The 21,756-nt window shown below is 39.4% G+C and overlaps 1 protein-coding gene across 2 annotated transcripts in view; it reads left to right on the top strand.

Moving 5' to 3' along the window:
• Nucleotides 1-20,612, top strand: part of LOC139940074 (ras-related and estrogen-regulated growth inhibitor-like) — a 33,764-nt gene extending 13,152 nt beyond the window's left edge. For both annotated transcript variants that reach the window (XM_071936310.1, XM_071936309.1), the window contains exons 3-5: nucleotides 12,598-12,654; nucleotides 16,194-16,273; nucleotides 17,388-20,612. In XM_071936310.1, the coding sequence (XP_071792411.1) occupies nucleotides 12,598-12,654; nucleotides 16,194-16,273; nucleotides 17,388-17,930 (680 nt within the window). In that variant the 3' untranslated portion in view covers nucleotides 17,931-20,612. The remainder of the gene's footprint in view (nucleotides 1-12,597; nucleotides 12,655-16,193; nucleotides 16,274-17,387) is intronic.
• Nucleotides 20,613-21,756: the final 1,144 nt, after the last annotated feature.

Below are 21,756 nucleotides of genomic sequence, written 5' to 3'. Positions count from 1 at the left end.
CAAGGTAGAAATGATATTTAGGGCATGTAGTTGGCGGGAAAATGCAGTTGGATTTTTGAAAAGGGTTTAAGGAACTGGCGATAATCTTGATCACCCACCAAAGATATATCCAAGGACAATGCGTTATGCATCTAATCCGCTTAAAATCATTACTGCCATGCATATCAATACGATTTTGATGTATATCGTACATACATTGCACTTGATCAAGTGATTTACCGTGTATTTTGTTCTGAAAATCATTGCTCCCTATAGCTACCTCCTCAATATTCTATAGTGCTCACCCACTTAAAAAGATCCCACCTCTGCTTCGTGAGATGGGCCGTATTAGTTCCAGCGCTAATAATGTGCTTTTTATCTGTTTAGTTTAGTAATACAAACACCATTATTTCGCGTGACCAACAAATAACGGGTCTTAGTCGCCCTTTGGCTAATAATGTCACTTGCAACAATGTTGCTTTTTACCTGATTGAATGAAAAACCAGGAACAAGGGCCCACCATTAAGGACCTGCTCCACTTCACAATAATCTACCAGTTCTCTCTGTAACGAGCGGTTATCACGGACAAATCCAATCTGCCGAAATCGGTCCCTTGGGTCGTCTTTAAGGTAAATCCATGCACTTTAGAAAGAAAAAACCCAGGTTTTGTTAGGATGGGTGTAGGGTTATTTATTTCCGAAGGCTTGTTTTAAGTTGTCATTTTAAGGATCTTCTAAAGGAGAAAACCTACAACGGGGAGTTTTTTGTTAGTGGAATAAAGTCTGGAGGCCTCCCGAGGGAGAACAGAAACCGTTGCAGTGCGGTAAGGAGTGTATTGTATGCGGGTGTTCCCCGCTGAATTGGGCTTTTTGGCTTTTGTGGTGGCTTTGTGCCTCGCAGTTCCGCTTGTCAAAATTTGTTTCTGGATAGCTCGTTCCTGGTTTAGGGAAAGACTCTTTCTTGTGTGGTTGAATCAGGCCGGTATGCCTCGTTCTTGAAAGGGCAAGGGCACCAAGGCATTTTCTCCTTGGTAAAGGGCAAACTATGAGGAATTTTTTTAATTTCTACCGGAGCATTTCAAGGGCATCAAAGCAATGACCAGGGGGCATGGAGGCAATCACCTTCGTTGCCTCCGTGAAGTATCAGGGACATAGTAGTACATGTACATTATACCTCTGGAGAATCATTTGCGTGGATACCGGACTTCAGGTTTGGTTTTGACGGGGTGTCAATTTGTTCAACGGTTTCTTTGCAGAGAACTTTGTGTATGTTTGCATTTGATTCAACAGGTGGTGTGTAACCCACTTTTCTTGCAGTAAACATAATTAAAGTTTTTTTTTATAGACAAAACAACGTAAGGTTAAAGAAAAACAGTATTGCAAATACTTAGTGGGTTAATTATGTTTAGACTAACAGTTGATCTCTCCCCCTGCCGAGTCCAGCTGGTTTTCATTCTTTAAAAACAGACCAATATTTGTGATTTTTTGTTTTCATTGATTTGAAGTCAATAAAATTGGAGTTTTCAATTCAATGGGTGCCTGGCCACTTGATCCTTCCTTGCTCTATGCTCAGGGCCCAATTTCATAAAGCCTGTAAGCACAAATTTGCTTAGCATGAAATTTCTTCCTTAATAAAAACAGGATTACCAACCAAATTTCCACGTAATTTTCAGGATACGCAGACAACAGCTGAATGTCAGTAACAAGCAATATGCAACAAATTAAAGTTTGGTTGGTAATCTTGTTTTTATCAAAGAATACATTTCATGCTAAGCAAACTTGTGTGCTTACAGGTTTTATGAAATTGGGCCCAGATCAAAGTTTAACTCGTTAGATTCCTTGCTCGAGGGTAATAGTTGTGCTGCCCTTGTCTAAAAGCATCGGACTGAAAACTTTTTTGGTTCTGATGAGTAGAGTGTGGGTTCGAGTCCCAGTCGTGGCACTTGAAGTAAATTTCTTGACCATTACCGAATTGCTGTATTAGTCCCTGGTGGGATTGGTGGTGCATGTTACAGAACATAATACTGAACATGAACAACCCATAACATTTATCCCAGAATACTTATCGTGGGAAGGGTAGTCCACATAGCAAGCACCCCAAATTAAAGGAACACGTTGCCTTTGATCGGTCGGGTTGGCCTTTGAAAAGCGTTTGTAACCGTTTGTTGTAAAATGCATATGATGAGAAAGATATTTTAAAAGTAGAATACAATGATCCACACAAACATGCCTAGAAATTGCATGGTTTTCCTTTTACCCCGTCGACTAACATGGTCGGCCATTTATGGAAGTCAATTTTTTGACTCCCATAAACGGAAAATCACGCAATTTTGAGGCAACTTTGTGTGGATCATTGTATTCTACTTTTAAAACATCTTTCCAACTATATGCATTTTATAACAAACGGTTTCAAACGCTTTTTTTTTAGACCAACTCGTCCGATCGTGTTAACATATGGGGCATTTTTTCTCCAGCCCATTGTCTTCAATATTTTTTTTACTATTGACCGCAATCTCCTCAAGAACTGACCCAAGACGTAAGTGCCTGTTGATTGATGTTCAAGACGCCGTAAATCGACACGTCCCATCAAAAGAAAACGCCATATAAGACAACCTTTATATTCCTTATAAATTGGCCTAATATATTGATGCCTCACTTGAACTTTCTGTGAACTGTCGAAAACGTGGATTTCGAGATTTCTTGATTGTGAACTCAAAGCTCGGGCATCGTCAACGCCCCCCCCCCCCACCCCACGGCACCACTCAGTAAGAAGTTGTCTCGGCATAGACCATAGAGCAAGGAACAGTTAACCCCACTTCAAAACCGTTTGCATTTCAAAGTGTGACAGAGCTTGGCTGGGCTCCCGGACTAGTGCGAGTGCGTGATTCCTGACCACCCATACAGACGTCCATTTTGTGCAACCTCTTTAAAGGCACTGGACGCTTTTGTTAAAATAAGTCAAAGTTATTGTTAGCAAGTTAGTTGGTAACGAGCACCGGAGAGCTGTTGATAGTATAGAAATTGAAACATTGTGAGAAACGGCTCCCCCTGAAACGTAGGTTTTTTTAGATAGAGGTAACTTCAACTCTCACTCACATATTAACAGACTTCACTTTTCAGGCCCGAAGCCTTTTATTAGATATCTGAAGACACACAGGTTTGTTTTTCTATGCATATGTTGAGATACACCAAGTGCGAATCCTGGTCTCTGACTATTACCAAACGTGTCCAGTTCCTTTGATGTGATCTAGCCCTCTTGATTGAGAGCTGCAGTTCAAAGTGGAGTTGTAAAACCGTCTCGTGGGATCAACTGCCAAAGGAAAGACGTGTATTTAGGTGACACATTCTCACACTTAAAAAAAAAACTTAGAGCAAAAGACTGAGAAAAACAACCTCTACGACCTCAGTGGACTTTAATATGGATTAAATTGTTCACTTACTTTGTCGATGGACTTATGGTTCTGAGTCCATTTGCCCCAAAATGTACCCATTCTGTATCCAACGTGTTACATTTACACTGTAGGGAGCGGATTACGTGTTAGCGAGGCCAGCACCGGAGTCTTGTTCGTCGAAAAGCCCTTCAGAAGGTCCGCCATTTATACTCTTGTTTAAGTCTCGAGAGAGACTGAACCAATGACTGAAATATATATCGAGTGTTCATTACATGCCAGTTAGTAGTCACCAAGTAGAAGATTGGCATGTGTCATTGATTTACAAAAGGGACACTTCTTTATGTTACTCTTTACCTGCTCATGTTGAGTGTGTTGTCATTGTAGCCTTCGAGAAAGACTCGATGTTGTTTCCAACAGCCAATTCTATTTGCTCATTAATAAAACAAGCACACAGTGAAGGTTGATGTCAGGTATGAGACCTAAATGTGCAGCTAAGGGACAGGTTGGCGGAAATGTTTTATACAATCTGACATGTTCTTTTGATCTAGTAATAATTATATTGCACTTAGTTACCTGTTCATGTTAAGTGTGTTGTCATTTAGCCTTCGATGTTGTTTACAACAGCTAATTCTATTTTGACACTATACATTTATATGGTTTGTGTGCAGCACCTTCCTTTGGTTGTCCAATCATAAACTTTACAGGACAACAAATTTCGGTGACAAACTTAAAGTTTCAGTGGAAAACTTCATGTTGAAATGTTTTGTTTTGGCTCGATCTGTTATCACACACAACCCTTCCGAAGACCTATTATGGAAATCTTTCCATCTGAGATTCTGTCCCCCACACCGGAAATTAAACTGAAGTATGATTCAAAAGAGAGCGCTACTAGTAGAAATTTGCTCAGTTTGCTGTAAGAGGGTGTGGTGAGGCAGAACTCCTGCCACACAGGTTTTGAAGCAAATAACAGTTCCTCTTCTCGATTTCTGGAACGTCTTGGCTTTCCCACAGTTGTATTGAGACACTCACCAACCACTGTGGCTTTATGAACATAAAAGCAACACTGGAACAGTTAACTTTAAAAATAGACTGCTTGAATGTTTAAGGTTTCCTGCACTATACCGGCGACACCTCGGCTTTAAGATGATACAACAAAAGAACATCTTTGATTCTGAGATGACAAATTCCTTCGCACATTACTTGCGGGGGGGTTGATCCCATTTTGAAATCCTCACCACCAATACGCAGCGAACCGTGGTATCCTTTTATTCCCGCCCAAAAGCATCTCTGTCGAACCCCTTTTTATCACTTACTTGCCTGTAAAGCATAGAGCTGTCTTTACATTGCCAAAAGAGGATTGCTGTTTTTTTTTATATCCAGTCTAATCCACTTTTTGTGCTGAAAAAGTCTGGGCAATACCGGGATACCAGTATTTTAAAGAAAATGGAAGCTTATAAAAAGTTTGGACTATTCCAATTCACTGTTTTTATTTACTTTAAATACTATACCTGTTGTAGGCTAATCCTTTTGATTTTAAGGTACACTGTTTTGTAATTCAGCCAGTAGGCTACAATGAGCAGTTTTTTTTTATAAATAAACCATAATAAAATAACAATAGAAATCCACTGCTACGCAATGATGATATGCTCCATTGTTTTGGAGCGATTGTTAGTCGGGAGGAATTTACATAATTACACCATGTCCTCGCCCTAGATGATTTAGCAAATGTAGAACAGGAATATATTTTGCGCAACAATATAATTGATACCAAACTTGAAACATCTGTAATTTCTGTTGACTACACTGAAAACGCAATACAAGAATACTCTGTTCATAATAATTTGCAATGCATTGACTGGGGAAGATCCCAATGAATAGCTGGTTGGCCTTTTACCAAACTTGAAACATCTGTAATTTCTGTTGACAACACTGACTACACAAAGGCAGTGGACACTATTGGTAATTACTCAAAATAATTATTAGCAAAAAAACTTACTTCTTTGGTAACGAGTAATGGGGAGAGGATGATAGTATATAAAACACTGAGAAACGGCTCCCTCTGAAGTCACGAGTTTTCGAGAAAGAGGTAATTATCGATTTTGATTTCGAGACCTCAGAATTAGATTCTGATGTCACGAAATCAAGCATCTGAAAGCACCCAACTTCGTGTGACAAGGGTGTTTTTCTGTCATTATTATCTCTCAACTTCGACGACCAATTGAGCTCAAATTTTCACAGGTTTGTATGCATATGTTGAGATACACCAAGTGAGTAGACTGGTCTTTGACAATTGCCATATAGTGTATAGTCTCTTTAATGCAAGAATACTCCGTTCATAATAAGTTGCAATGCATATTATTGACTGGAGAAGATCCCAGTGAGAAGACAGTTACCTGTCAGTCTTCATTTAGTCATTTAAGTCTCCACCACAAACCACAACATGGCATTGAATTAGTGCACGGCAATTCTTAGCCAATCCCTGGTTTTGATTGACAGCTCTCCATTTATTTAATGGGATGTCACTTTTTACGCAAGTCCGGCTCCGACTTGTATTGTTTAAGACATAACATTGCTGTCTCTGTGAATGTCTTAACTGGTATCCAAAAACTGACCTGACACCGTTCCGCCATATTTGTTTATGTTACCATCATGATGTAAACATGGCTGTCATTTCGTATTAGGAGTGACGGGTTCGCCAACTTTTTTTTTTAACTCAAGTGGTAGCACTATTTTCATACTCAAGACTTAAGTCACGCCATTAACTTGTGGATTCGTTCTGTATTTCTTATACTATACTTTTAGTCTCCACTTGTCTGCATTGCCAAGCCTTTTTCGGTTTTAGTATTAGTAAATAGTGTTGTGGTACCCATACAGAGTAATACAAGTGCTCCCACTCAAATAATAATTCTCACTAGTACTCATACTCGAGTTACAATCCACCAGTACTGGTACTCGAGTAAAACAAACTCATACTCATACTCGTACAATATTCTTCACTAGTACTCGTACTCGAGTAATACTCCCCCACTAGTACTCATACTCGAGTAGGATACTTGACTCAAGTAATATTCAGTACTCGTCTAATACTCTTCACTACTCGGGCTCGAGTAATACTCCCACTAGTACTCGAACTCGAGAGGATACTTGACTCAAGTAATACTCAGTACTCGTGTAATACTCTTAGGATACTCATACTCTAGTAATACTCCCACTAGTACTCGTACTCGAGTAGGATACTTGACTCAAGTAATACTCGTGCTCGTGTAATACTCTTCACTACTCGTACTCGAGTAATACTCCCACTTGTACTCGTACTTGTACTCGAGTAGTAATCCCCTCGAGTAATACCCCCCCCCCCCCCCCTCGTCGTATACATGAATGTGTTCTTTCTCGAGTTATACTCCCGCTAGTATACTCGTATACTCCTAATGAATGGACGTCTTTAATCATTACAGAGCATTGATGGGGAAATAATTCGGCATGTATGTTGCTTTGTACTGTTCGCCAACATGTACAATGCGTAAGTGAAGGCAGGGTGTGCGACAAAGATGTCCACATTGCTCCTGCTGCACTTGTTGACTTGTACAGTTGTAGTATTTGGCATTCCTTATTTTAGCATTTTGACTAACGGTATTTTATTGACTTGATTCAGAACGGCCTGGGGGTGTTTGTCCTTCGATAGTCAAGCCCACCTGAAGCGTGTGTCCACATACGTAGTTGGTATTTACAATGGGACCCGTAATACTCCACAGCTAACAACTGTCTTCTATGTCCATGTTATTACCTGCCTTTGAAGACACTTTCCTGAGCCCTTCTGTGGTACACCACGGGGATGGGGAAAGTACCCTACTATCGTTTTAATCACCCATCCAAATAATAGTGTCGTGTTCACACGTTAAGTTTGTCTTCGGTCGAGCTCCAAAATGCAGAAATGGGTGAAGATATGGATGGGCAAATTGGATATGGATGAAGCAGGCTTGTATCATTCGTTTTTGTAAGAGCAAGGGAACCAAGTCATTTTCTCCTTGGTAAAGGGCATCTTATGAGGAAGTTGTACATTTCTACTTGAGCATTTCAAGGCACCAAGGGAATGTCCTCGGGGCATTGAGGAAATCACCTTCGTTGCCTCCGTGAAGTATCAGCCCTGTGAAGTCGAAATAACTCCATGTAGACGTTTTTTTCAAAACCCACAACAAACAAAGAAACTCACTTAATCTAAATGCACAAGATTCCCATCTCAAACGTCCTCGTGATTATTTTCTAAATTGGCTTCACTCTATTCCCAAAAGACTCCTTAATTTGAACAGAAAAACATCTTCTGTCTTATATAATACATGTTTGTTGTTGCAAGGGAAACCGCGCAAGTGCAGGAGATTTATTTCTGCGTCGATTTTTGAAGAAGGGAAACCCCTCGATGTTTTAAACAGTGTATTTTCGACCCGGTCCCAACTCAAGGATCTGTAATTGACTCCGTGATAAATGATGCACTGGGTGTATAGGAGCTGTCTTATCTTATTTCTTGAAGACATCTTCGTCGTCTTAGTGACTGCTTTTTGTCATGTTATCCAATTAGAGTTCGATTCCTAATCCTGCCTCATCATCCATGGTACTCACCTTTTCTTGCTTGCTTGATGAGAGGGGGCAGACCCCCCCCCCCCAAAAAAAAAAAAAAAAAAAAAAAAAATGAATCCAGCTAACCGAGGATTTTTTCATTACTTTATCCAATTATATCCAATCTATTGTCTTGGCCCCCGGCCCCCGCCCCCCCCCCCCCCTTAAAAAAAATACAGCAATTCCCTTCCCCGTACCCTTGGTCCGCTGCAACAACAACTCCAGAGTTGGGAATGCATCAACCCTGAAACAGAGGCTTGTGCTTAGTTTTTGAAATGGCAAGGGCACCAAGGCATTTTCTCCTTGAAGAGTTATGGGCACCCTATTGTAAACTTCTACCTGGAGCATTTCGAAGGGTACCAAGGCAATGGCAAGGGGCATTGAGGCAATCGCCTTCGTTGCCTCCTTGAAGTATCTGGGGTGGATTTCACAAAGAGTTAGGACTAGTCTTATCTCGAGTTAGGACGAGTTACTAGTCCTAACTTAAGACTAGCTGTACGTTTTTGATATCTCTAAGGACTACATGTCATAAATTAGGACTAGTCCTAACTCTTTGTGAAATCGACCCCAGCAGTCATAAGCGAAACAAAACAACATTACAACCTACTGTAGTACGTAAAAATACTTTTAAAAAAATGTATATTGAATGGTTGGCATCGACAATGATTGACAGACCTCGTTGACTTAAAAGCTGAAATAGTCCCCCTACTTGACACTTCATGAACCAGTTTTAGAGAAGTGTGTAACAATCCCAGGCCTCCCCACCATCCATGTAATTCTATAAAGTGTTATCATTCATGCTATTCTGCGACGTCTAGTGTTGAACACTTGACCTGAAAGTGGTTTCAAGAACCTCCTTGCGGTAAAAGTTCTTTAGTGTCCCCCCCCCCCCCCCTCTTGTCAAAGATTTACAATGACGCGAGAATGCTGCCGGTCTTGGGTGGCTTGATAAATAAGCCTAACAGCGCGAGGGGTTCAAAACTGTTGTAGTACCCGCCGGCCATCACGATCAAATTGGCCCTCACGAAGTCTTTAGAACTAGTTATTATTTTTTCAATAATGACGGGTGGATTTTTTTGTCTAATTAACAACAAAAAAAGAGTGTCCCGCGGAAGTTGGTTTATTTTTTTGGTTGGAATGTGGATTAATTAGCGATCGGCAGGTTTTCGTCTTAATATTTGTATATAGTGTGGTTAAGCTTTCAATTGATTAGAGTTTGTAGTATTTTTTTTTTTACCATTGCAATTTACAAACCGGGGGTCGTTCCGTTCCTATAGCTTGGCCATTTGTATTCTCTATTTCTTAGAATCAATTTTTCCTCCAAACTGTAACCCGAGTTGAACTGCGTTTTATTGATTTGATGTTCTAGCTTTTATTTTCATTCACCTAACACCGCGTCCAGCAACACAACAAGACAGTAATTGTTGGTGCGTTTTATTGAATGCCAATTTATCAACATTAAAGTCGGTTGGTACCAAAGAGAGAATTTCCCCAGTCTGACACTTGACACCTTTGGTAATTGTCAAAGACCAGTCTTCTCACTTGGTGTATCTCAACATACACAAAATTACAAACCCGTCGAAACTTGAACTGAATTGGTCGTCGAAGTTGCGAGATAATAATGGAAGAAAATACACCCTTGTCACGCAAAGGTGTGCGCTTTCAGATACTTGTCAAGGCCTCACGCGTGTTCTCCAAATCAATTCTTAATGTTGAACTGAAGTTTACTTCTTTCTCAAAAACTACGTTACTTCAGAGGGAGCTGTTTCTCATTCCATTGCCTGTCACCAAAAAAAGTGTTTTACCAATTAAAACAATTTTGTGAGTAATTACCAATAGTAACCATACCTTTAACCCACCTCCCCCCCCCCCCCCCCTTCTGTGGTTTCATTTTCTCCAATTATGTAATTCTACTCCGCGGGCGAGTCACTCATTAAAGGCAGGGTTCACTTTTGGTAATTGTTCTAACAAAATAATGACATGAAAACTTAAATGGTAATTAGTGTATATTGTACCAATGTGCGTTATCAGGTGTTCAAGAACTTAACTCGAGTGTTCAAATCAGTATTCGAGAAACGCACCCTTTGAAGTAAATTGTTCATTTTTTTTTTCATCCACAAATTCGAATCTGGAAAAGGCTTCAGGCATAGAGCCTTTCTCAGGCAGGCACCTGAAATTTTATATGGGATTTTGTCTTCTTTCATCACTTTTTTGATTGCGTAAAACTTAAACTGTCTTCTCTCAATTTAGTTATTGGCTATAGTAAAATGATTGAGTTAAATTTTCTAAAAGTCATTGGCAGAACAACCAGAATTAATAAATGAAAAAAAAAACATTCAAAACATTTTTTTTTTTTTTAAATGCGGTACAATTTACAAACTGTCATGGAGTAGTATTAGTTAACAAGTCTCTGTGTGACTTTAATATAACTCCGGGCCCAATACTTAACACGGATGCAATTAATGCGATTGCCTTCGTGCTCCTTGAAGTAGAATTTTACAATTTCCTCACAGGGTGCCCTTTACCAAGGAAAAAACGCATTTTCAAATTGTCCTTCAAAAACGAAGCATAACTGAAAGTCTCAACTCAAACTTCTTATAGAATTCTTTTCTTTGCCACACCTGGACTCCGTGTTTGTTGTTTCAACGTCTAATCTCCTGACCAGGCTGTAATAAACGTCAGCCAGTGGGGAATCCACCTAATGAAAGTCGTGACTAATTACATGCTCTCGGTCGTATCAAACCATGGAACTCCACCATCAAACCCTCCCGATGGTTCCGGAGTGGCCGGAATAATGAGCCGCGGTGGGGTCACCTCAAGTGTTTGTAGTGGGACAACAGTGCCCCCGGGGCTTCCAAGTAAACATCACCCTTTCATGACATAGACTTTCATATAGTGGTAAATTGCAATTAGATCAGTGTCTAAAAAAATCTCCTAGGAATGCCTGGCCCTTTGTGGTTGGAATCCTTTCTCTACCTCTCTCAAAAGTCTCACCTTTTGCTCAACTCTGATTTCTCTCCTGTGCTGCGAATGATTCAACACTGTGTATGGTAATTATGAATTGAACAGAGATTTGTGCAGTGTAATGAACCACGTAAGATTCTTCGCCCAATTTCTTAGAGCTTCTTAAGCAGAATATTAAGCAGAAAATGTTATTTTCTGTTTCCCAAAAAAAAAGGTTACAAAATGCAAAAAAATGCGGTTGCGTCAAATATAGATACCAACAAAAGAATCACAATTTACGCCATAGGATGTTAAAAACAATTGATGTTGTTTGAACGCATAGTATGATGTTAATTTTGATTTTCTGTTCGGTATCTATTATGTTACAACACCAATGTGTAAATGTTAACACGCCAGTTTCTGCAGTGCACCAGTCACATATTGTACATGTGACCAGGGCCCAATTTCATAGAGCCTGTAAGCACAAAAATTTGCTTAGCATGAAATTTCTTCCTCGATTAAAAACAAGATTGCCAACCAAATTGAAGAAATATCATGCTAACCAAGTGTGTGTGCTTATGTAATTGGGCCATGAAAGTTTGGCTGATAACCTCATCCTGGTAAGCAGATGTCCCTTTTGGTAAAGTTCATCGGACGGACCATGGGACATGCTTACCCCCCCCCCCATGGGAGGGGGTGGGGTCGGAAGAGAGAAAATACACAGTTCAAACAAACAAATATGTTGTAGGCCTTTGCAAACCTGTAAATCAGTCAATATATTGGCAAATTTAATAACCAATTATTAATCAATCAATAGGTCAATTCGTTGTCAGTAAATCAACAGGTTTTTTTTAACATCAATGTTTCCATTGTTGTGATGTTGAAGGAGACACAGTCTGTCAACTTAGGCTCGGCGTTAACTTCAAAAGCTAATTTTGTTTTGTTCAAGGTGTTCACCTCAAACCGATACCCCTGCTTATTTTTCTATCCCCCCCCCCCCCGCCATTTCGGTACAGAAGACATTCAGACTTTCTTCTGATGACGCAGTATGGAAACCGGTCAACAATTGAGCTATAGTTTCGTCCTTCCTTTTTGTTGGGGTTTCCATCAACTCTGGCTTTGCACCATCTTGGAAAACTTAATTTTAATTGCCCTTCCTGACCCTGATTTTTCCAGGACTTCTGCTTAATGAGGGAAGTAGAGTGTGCATTCTTGCGCATATCGAAAAAGAGAAAATCACTCAAACGAAGACTACAGACCTCTATGCTTCGTTTTTGACAAGGGCAGGGGCACCAAAGCATTTTCTCCTTTAGTAAAGGGCACCCTATACCATGAGGAAACTGTAAATTTCTACTTGAGCATTTCAAGGGCACGAAGGCAATGATCAGGGGGCATGGAGAAAATCGTATCTCCGTGAAGTATCAGGTTTAAGACTGTATAGTATTTCGATGAAATTCACTTTTCAGTCTTGTTTTTCAACTTTATTTGTTTTTTAAATCTTGAAAACAAAATGATAGCAATTTGTAAATAGTATTTCAATCAATTTGTGACAAAATACAAATAATTCGTGATGAATAGCTTGAAATGAAGTTACAGCTTTGGACGAGTACTATGTGATCAATGAATTTGATGATATTTTTTTAACGAGTGCTTTTTTTCCCTTTTAATTTCAGCCATGACTGTGCGATTTGTGACGAGAAGGTTTATCTACGAGTATGACCCAACGTTAGGTATGTACCGTGTCCTTTCTATACCTTAATCACGGCACAGCTATCTTGAATTTCTCCCATTGGTATCACTGTTACCTGGAAGAACAAAATAGTCTGGTTCCTAACTGCAATTATTAGCGTCGTTCATTATTGTTGTTGTTCGATACAACACTGAACTCGATCAAGATGGAGGCAGCATGATGAGGGTCTATAGATTTGGTGCCTATAACTTACAGATTTCACAGCACGTGTTTTCTAACTGCCATTTTTGGTGATAGGTCTGTATAAGAAAAGTATATACATGTTACACAGGATTGGTGTTATGGGGTATTTGGAGATTCGAGCAGGGAAGTCTATAATCATTTCCAGAATGAATGAAGATGTTCAACATGTGTATTATATTAGCCTGATGCACAAGTATATACGCACTTGATTAAACATAAACAAGTAACGAGTGGCTCAATCTCGCGACTATAACTGATGCTCTGGTCACAAAAAAAAGACTACACAACTTGACGACGTCATGTTTACGTGTCTTAAATGTCACATGTGACACGTCCCTTTGAAAAACAGTTCAATTATAATAAAATGAGAGATTATTGCTTTCACACGGTGTCTTTGTAGCTTTTCTTCTTTTAAAACAGAAAACTACTTCTATGCAAAAATCGCAATAATTTCAATAACTGACTTTTTTTTTGAAGACATACAATTACTAGTTTTTGAATTGTCGACTGAAACCATAATTTCATTTATAGAGCTGATTTAAGCAGAGCATTTTCGCTGAAAATATTCCGCTTAGAAAAAAAGGCTGGATACCATGTTATAATGATATGTGTTTCGGCTGGTAACCTTATTTTGGTAAGCCTATTTTTGTTGTGCCCAAAGCTACTTTTTGCGCTCAACCAGCGTCATAAAATTGGGCTCGGTCCGATGTTACAAAATCCTAAATGATTTTAAAATCAAAATATGACATAAATTAGAACAGTGGTAAGTGCCCAATTTCATAGAGCTGCTAAGCACAAGAATGTGCTTAGCATGAAATTTCTTCCTAGATAAAAACCGGATTACCAGGGTAAGCAAAACAGAAGAATATTTGGTTGGTACTCGTGTTTTATATCGAGGAAGAAATGTCATGCTAACATTTTTTTGTGTTAAGAAACTCTGTGAAATCGGGCCAAGGTATGCTAAGTTCAGTCTATAAATAGCCATTTAATTTCACCTGCCTGAGTTGTTTACATGTTGTGTTTGGTTAATCACCACAGACACAAACAATGGTTAATAACTTGGCAGACATAAGTTGTTTGACCTTGTCTATATGTATTGTTCACTCGAAGCGCCAATGGACTCCGTTGGTCAATTCCATAAATTCGTTTCGAATGCAAAAATGATCGTTACGAAAATTCAACTCGGGGTTGAAGGTTGTGTGACCGTTGGGGGAGCGCGGTGACGAACCAGACACATAACGTGTTTCTATTTTGTAAGGGGAAGATGGTCAAATTGTTGTAAAGGACTTCATGTCAGGTTTTGGTATACAGAAAAGTTGTGAAAGTTCAGAGCCCAATTTCATATCTGCTACAATAAACAACGTTGTAAATCAAACAACATCTGACTATTGCCTACTGAAATTGCACTCCGAAATAGTCTACTCTGCATCTGTCAACTGGGACCAGGTGCAAACTTCATAGAGCTTCTTAAACAGAAACAAATTGCTTAACATTTTGTGCTATTAAAACAAGAAATGAGCATACCACCAGTCACACAATATTTACAGGTGGCATTTAAGCAGCTACTTTTCATCTATACAAATTACTGGTTACCAGAATAAGTTTACCAGTCAAACTGCCATGCCACCTGTAAATAATTGTGTGACTGGTGGTATTCTGCTCATTTCTTGCTTAGCACAAAATGTTAAGCAATTTGTTTCTGTTTAAGTAGCTCTATCAAGTTTGCACCTGGTCCCAGTTGACAGAGTTGCAGAGGTAGACTATTTCGGAGTGCAACTTTAGTAGGCAAGAGTCGGATGTTGTTTGATTTACAACGTTGTTAATTGTACTGTTTTTTATGGAAGGCCATGGGCCTAAAACACTTCTTAGACACTGGACACTATTGGTAATTGTCAAAGACCAGTCTTCTCACTTGGAGTATCTCAACATATGCATAAGATAACAAACCTGTGAAAGTTTGAGCTCAATCGCGTTTCGCACCATGGTCACACGAAGTTGTGTGCTTTCAGATGCTTGATTTCGAGACCTCAAATTCTAAATCTGAGGTCTCGAAATCAAAATCTTAGAAAATTACTTCTTTCTCGAAAACTATGTCACTTCGAGGGAGCTGTTTCTCACAATGTCTTATACTATCAACCTCTCCCCATTACTCGTAATCGAGAAAGGTTTCATGATAATAATTACTTTGGGTAATTACCAATAGTGTCCACTGCCTTTAGAATATGCTGGCACCATAATTTGGAGAAAATTTGGGAAAAGTGTTCACTTAAACTGTTGATACACTTCTTCTATTGGGTCCATCTCGGGACAATTTACGGTAACCGAAATGTGATCGTATTGTACACTCTGAAAAACTTCCGGGTCAGAAATGACCCGGGTCCCGTGGGGCCAGATTGACCCATTTCTGGGTTCCATGACCCGGTTTCTGTGTCAAAATTACTAAGACATTTGTCCAACCATGGAGGAAGTAAATACCTCCCCCGTGGTCATACTGACTGAGTATCTGTCCGCTTGTTTTTAGTCCTCTTTCCTGGTCAGTTTTGCCGGGTAACGGGTCAGCTTGACCCGGGATTAGGTCAGGACCCCACGGAACCAGAATCCGGGTCAACTCAACCCGGGAGTTTGAAGATTGTAAATGGGACGTGGTTTCCACATTATACACATTCTCCTTCATAAATACGAGGTAGAAGAATCCAACTTTGGAAGAATCCAACTTCTCCGCATGATGCGCTGTGGCACAATATTTGTTGTGGTATTATCTCGCGAGATTCACATTTTATTCCTTTCAAGGTGAAATTCTTCGCTGAAAATAAAACACTGATTGTTAGATTAGGTGATAACTTGTCGGTCGCAGGTGTCGCTACTGACCTCTGTGATGAGTGCCATTAGTGACTGTATAAATCGAACTGAATTTGAACACTTTTTGTGACACCTTTGGTTTTGCTTAGGCACTGGACGCCTCTAGTAATTGTCACAGACCAGTATTCTCACTTTGGTGTGTCCCAACATTTAATATGCAGAAAGTAATTAATCTGTGAAAACATTTGGACAGTTGGTCATCGAAGTTACAAGAGACTAATGAAAGAACACCCTTGTCGCACAAATTTGTGTGCTTTCAGATGCCTATTATAAAAGGCACCAACAGCTCTTTGGCGGTAATGTCTTTCTCGTGACGTAGTGTCTCAAGTTCCATGCTGGTATAATGAAAAGCACAATCAACCCCCCCCCCCCCCCAACTCATTTACACTGAACCGAGTAAGAAGGTCATCCAGTGTTTTTTTTGTGTTTTTTTTTTTATCTAACCTTAGTGGTATGTTTTTATCAACTCTTTCACAGAAAACATCTACAAACATCGGATGTTCTTTGAGACCGAATCAACTCCTGTTGACTTTGAGATTCTAGATACTGCAGGACAGGTATGTAATGGATTTATCTTATGAGCAAACACTTGACAAGAATCGAGGCCTGTCAGGGAAAGCGTGTTGGTTTTGATTGAGAGCTTTGTAACGACGCAGTGACGTAGAGAGAACAAAACTAAAGAGAACCGAAGCCAATGACCAAAGCGATTCGGATAGCCTTCTGGCAGAAACGGCGGTAGAGGGCGCTCTCATCACTTAAAGACACGACACGGTTGCGTTTTTTCCTAAACCGACTTGCTGCCAGTTTTCACGAGGCGCTCCTAGAAGTCCTAAAGTTGAAGAACTGAGACTCAGTTTCGAATAGATTGATAATTAATATTTACAAAATCTATTAATTGTATGACCCCGAAACATTATTTTTCAAAAGTAACTGTGGGTTTACAAAGAAAGTGTGCAGACAGTTTGGTGCATGAATGTTGGTACGTTTAAAGACACTGGACACTATCGGTAATTGTCAAATACCAGTCTGCTCACTTGTAGCATCTCAACATATGCATTAAATAACAAACCTGTGAAAAGTTGAGCTCAATTGGTCGTCGAAGTTCCGAGATAATAGTGAAAGAAAAGGCACCCTGTTGTGTACTTTCAGATGCTTGATTTCGAGACATCAAAATCTAATTCTGAGGTCTCGAAATCAAAATCGTGGAAAATTATTTCTTTCTCGAAAACTGTCACTTCAGTTTCTCACAAATGTTTATACTGTAAACCTCTCCCCATGACTCGTTACCAAGAAAGGTTATATGCTAATGGTTAATAGTTTGAGTAATTACCAATAGTGTCCACTGTTGCCTTTAAAGTGATGCATCCAGACAGTTCATTCGAAGAACGGAAGACGTCGACCACTGTTCAAGTTTAACTTAACTCGCACTCGACGATGAAGTCAATGAAGGTTGTCAAGTGAGTGAGTCTTGAATCGACACTCTGGTGGTTTTTCAAAGTTTCTTTTGCTGGTTATGAAGACGAAAGACAAACATTACGAAATATTAACTGAGATAACTTCATTTATGCCGCAAAACTGATTTTTGTTTTGGGACACAATTAGCTCCGTCCTGTGTTTAATTCAATCCTGTTTCGAGTTTTAAGAAACTTTCATTTTATTTCCATTTGACAGGAAGATAAAATCGAGGAGAAACTGAAATGGGCCGATGCTTTTATCATCGCGTATTCCATCAATGACCGATGCAGCTTCGAAGAGGTCACAAGACTAACATTCTTGGCTGGGAGATGTAGGAAGTCCAGCTCCCACGACCAGGCCATCTTGATCGTAGGAAACAAGAAAGACTTAGAGTATGACAGGCTCGTCCAGAGAGAGGAAGGATTAGAGTTGGCCAGGGCCATGAACTGTTCCTTCGTGGAGGTGTCAACGTTAGAATCATACGACGACGTAGTGGGTGCCTTCGAGCGCCTGTACATGGACCATAAGAACAGGAAGAAGACTAGCACCAACTCTCCGAAATTCACACTCAGAAGGAAAACCAGTAATGTCGGGAAGCAGGACTTGGATTCGAACCCACCAAAGCCGAGAGAGCGGAGTACGAGTTTCGCTGCACTGTCCACGCCCATTTACGCACGCAGGTCTGCCCTGGTAGGCGGGATGGAAGGAAGCCTCTTGGGTAGTAACGATTTCCATGACGTCATAGATGAGCAGGATTGATGATGTGCGCTACGTCATGACACTCCATTGTGCAATTTTTTATTAAAGTCACGACTCGCAGTCATAGATGGATTGACAGTTACCATCAAAATGCTGGTACCCTATTTTTTCAAAAGGTGCACACAAGTCCAGGAATAGTATGATTTGAATCTTCATACTGAACTGGTCAGATTTGGAAATTGATGAGGGATGCTATGGCCAGAGGTAGGCCATGCCAACATTTATAAATGAGAGTGCCTTTTCACAACCATTTAAAAACTCTGACATTAACAATGCGGCCTCAACTTAATTTTTGTATGAACTAATATACAAATATTGAACTTAAACATTCCATGAGTGAGTGCCTTTGATATATATGTATCTTTTTCGAACAATTCAGCTTTGGATATGTTTTATTTATTATAAAAGACAACAAGAAACATACAGTGCTGAACTGTATTTTTGTTTTTACAACAACTACAAGTAATGTTTTATGACGGTAGAGGGCGCTATAGGATGTCCGTTACGGCTCGCTCCCGGGCGCAATTCTTTTTCTTTTGCACTTTAGAATTGCCATCATAAACAACTTTCTGATTCTTTTTTTAGGATTCCCTTTTTTAATCGATTTATAAAAAAGTGGCAATTTCGTTATGCTAAAATTGTTGTGGATGGCAACTCTATACTGCTGAAAATATTGCCTCCCGGGATGAAGAAACAGTCATAAAAAGTTGACTGTGAAGTATTTTATTGAGTTGGATGATCTTGCCTCAGACTTATGGACAATTGCATTCATTTGTGAATGGTTTATTTCTATGATAGGCCAATTTAGTTAATTTAATAGATGATAACGAATCTGAATTTCTTTCTGTAGTGCACATAGTAAGTCTTAGACAAGCAATAGAACGTTCCCTGTTGCAACAGATACATCAGGATTCTTTTCCACAGCGCGCCAAAAGATGAGCTGTCGAAATCTTGAGCAAAAATACTTTTTCACCGATTATTAATTTGACTTCCCAGTGTGTGACGAATCATTTAAGATACTCATTTGTGCCTTTCAAATAGAATGAACTAGCAAGATGCAAATTAGGTATTATAGAGCTGAAGCAAACGCTATGAGTTCCATTCGAGCTGTTTATGATATTGGACACTGGATATTCACTTAGCTTTGTGCAGCGAATGTCTACTTTGATATTTCGATATTGGACATTGGACATTCACATAGCTTTGTACAGCTAATGTCTACTTTGATATATCGATATTGGACATTGGACATTCAAGTAGCCTTGTACATCAAATGTCTACTTTGATATTTCGATATTGGATATTCAGGTACGGTTGGTACATTGGATCTCTAATTTTCCTTATGGACACTGCTGTTCCAATATTATGTGAACGTCCAGTGCCCAATTTCGATTCGAAAAATTAGACATTCGCTGTCTCTTCGTAATGTCAAATGCCCATTATCAAAATAGCTTTACAGTCTAATGTATTGAGAGAGTAGAGACAGGAAGCCATTTTCTGAAAATAAAAAACACGCCCCAAAAACATGTGGGCATACAAGGTACCAGACTATAGACTGCCCATTGGGTTGTGCTCAAACTGTCAGGCCATGTCCGAATTGGAGGTCACGGCTACGTACGGCTGGATTGCTTGCAACCATGCATTATATGGCGTCCTTAGCAACGTTCTTAGCAACAGTCAAAGCCGTAGTCGACAATGGGAGACTTTCAGGACGCTTTGTGGCAGCAGACTTACCTCGGTAATGTGCGCATGCTCAGACATACGTAAACAATGGAAATTTATATGGGTAGTCTGCTGCCACCTAGCGCCTCAAGTCTCCCATTCGGATAGTGTAGATCAGCGGTTGGGTTATGTTTTGGACCAAAATGCCGTACAACAACCACGTGGCCATTACAAAATGTCGCAACCCTTTCAATACGCAGCTACGCGTTGGAGAGTTTACCACACTAAGTTAGATAAAACATCCTGTGACAAGCCTCTTGAACAAATATGGGCCACCATTTTATCTGAAAATACAAAGATTTTTGAAGGTCATGACATCCATGGTTGTTGACGTTAAACTTGGAGCATTCTGGGTAGAGTGGCTCAGTAAAAGTTAAATTACACATTTTGTTTGCTATAAGTGTTCCAAGCTGGCCAGTTGACTCGGTCCGGGATATTCTCACTTTGGGTGACTTTTGAATATTTATTTTAATAAGTATGAAAAGGTCATCCAAAAAGAGAACACTCTGGACCAAGTAAACTGTCCAGCTTGGATATTATTTTTTTTCAATTCAGCATTAGTTGTTGTGGTAAGCATTTAGTGCGGTGCACAATATCAGAGAAATAAATAGCGCCCTCTGGAGATAGATTTGAATTTAAATTTGTACCATTATTAGTGTAACCTGCTGCAAAATATTATGATGTAAATAAAATGCAAATTATATATGAAAGTACCCGACAGCAATGTGTCTTTGTGAACTTCTTGCCTAAAGTTACAAGCAACTTGGTAGTAGGAAAAAGAGAATGCATCGGCGAAGGTTTGGACGTTTACAGGCCTATTTTATTAATATTTGCCCTGGGCACCTTTGGTATGTCAAAGACCAGTATTCTCACTTGGTGTAGCCTATCACAACAATGCATAGGCCCATTATAACAGATATGTGAAAAATTGGATCCGATGTGGTCCTGATCCTCGAAGTTGCAAGAGCCTTATGAGAGGAAAAAAAAAACACCATTGTTGCATTGCGCCTCTCAGATGCCCAAAAAGGGCTTCGGGTCTGAGATCTTTTAGTAATTGAATACATTGTAATCTCAAAGATATTTTGCGATATCGCAAATATTTGCAAAGATATTTTGTGATTTCGCAAACATTTTGCAAAGATATTTGCGATGTGCGATGTCCCTTCAGGGCCACCATACCATTGCCCGTTACCAATTAAAGCTTTTACATGTGACACCAAGTTACGTTGGTTCCAGTTTAGATTGGTGCATAGAATACTGGGTGTAAATCCCTTTCTTTCTAAAATTGGTCGGAAGAATTCTAATCTGTGTACTTTTTGTAAAAATGGAAGAAGCGACACTAGTCCACTTGTTTTGTAATTGCAAGGTGTCTCTGTATTTTTGGCGTCAGATAAAACACTGGTTGACTAATACACGGAACATTGACATTTATTTTGACAACACGACCAAGCTGTTTGGTGAACTTAATAGAAAATGATCTGCTCTCAATTTAATTCTCATTCTTTGCCGTTTTCATAATTATCGGATGAAGATGAACGACAGAAAGCCTTCATTTGTTCTTATCAAAAAGGAAATAAATCATTATTTTGTAATGGAAAAAATTATCTTTGTTAAGAATAACAACTTAGATAAGTTCAATACCAAATGGGAGCCTTTTGTATTGCTATGTACAAACTAAATGCCTTGCATAATCATCAAACTTCCTGTTTTTGCAATTTGCTATTTCTCTCTTAGTATCGTTCTATAAGTAGTTGGCTTTACCAGTAGTTTGTGTAGCTTTGTACATTGAAGAAACTTGAATAAATTTCCCCCTCCAGGGGAAAACAAAGAAAAAAGCTTTTTCGTTAACAAATGAGTAAATGTACTGTCCATTTGCCCAGTGCATATAAAAATCATAAAATAAGGTTTAATGTTTTGCCTATATATCTTTGTATAAGCTGTGTGCAATGGTGATTATTTTTACCGACTGTAAGAGGCAGTATTCAATACATAACATAACCATCAACATAGATACAGCAGCGCTGCAGGTTGCCGCAACTAAGCAACTTTATTTTAGGAGGGGGGGCACACTGCACCATTTTTTTTTTTTTTTTTTTTTTTTTTT

The sequence above is a fragment of the Asterias amurensis genome, chromosome 7, assembly GCF_032118995.1.
Source record: "Asterias amurensis chromosome 7, ASM3211899v1".
Taxonomy (NCBI): domain Eukaryota; kingdom Metazoa; phylum Echinodermata; class Asteroidea; order Forcipulatida; family Asteriidae; genus Asterias; species Asterias amurensis.
The sequence above is the reverse complement of the archived record's forward strand: the minus strand, read 5'-3'. Positions and strand labels throughout refer to the sequence as shown.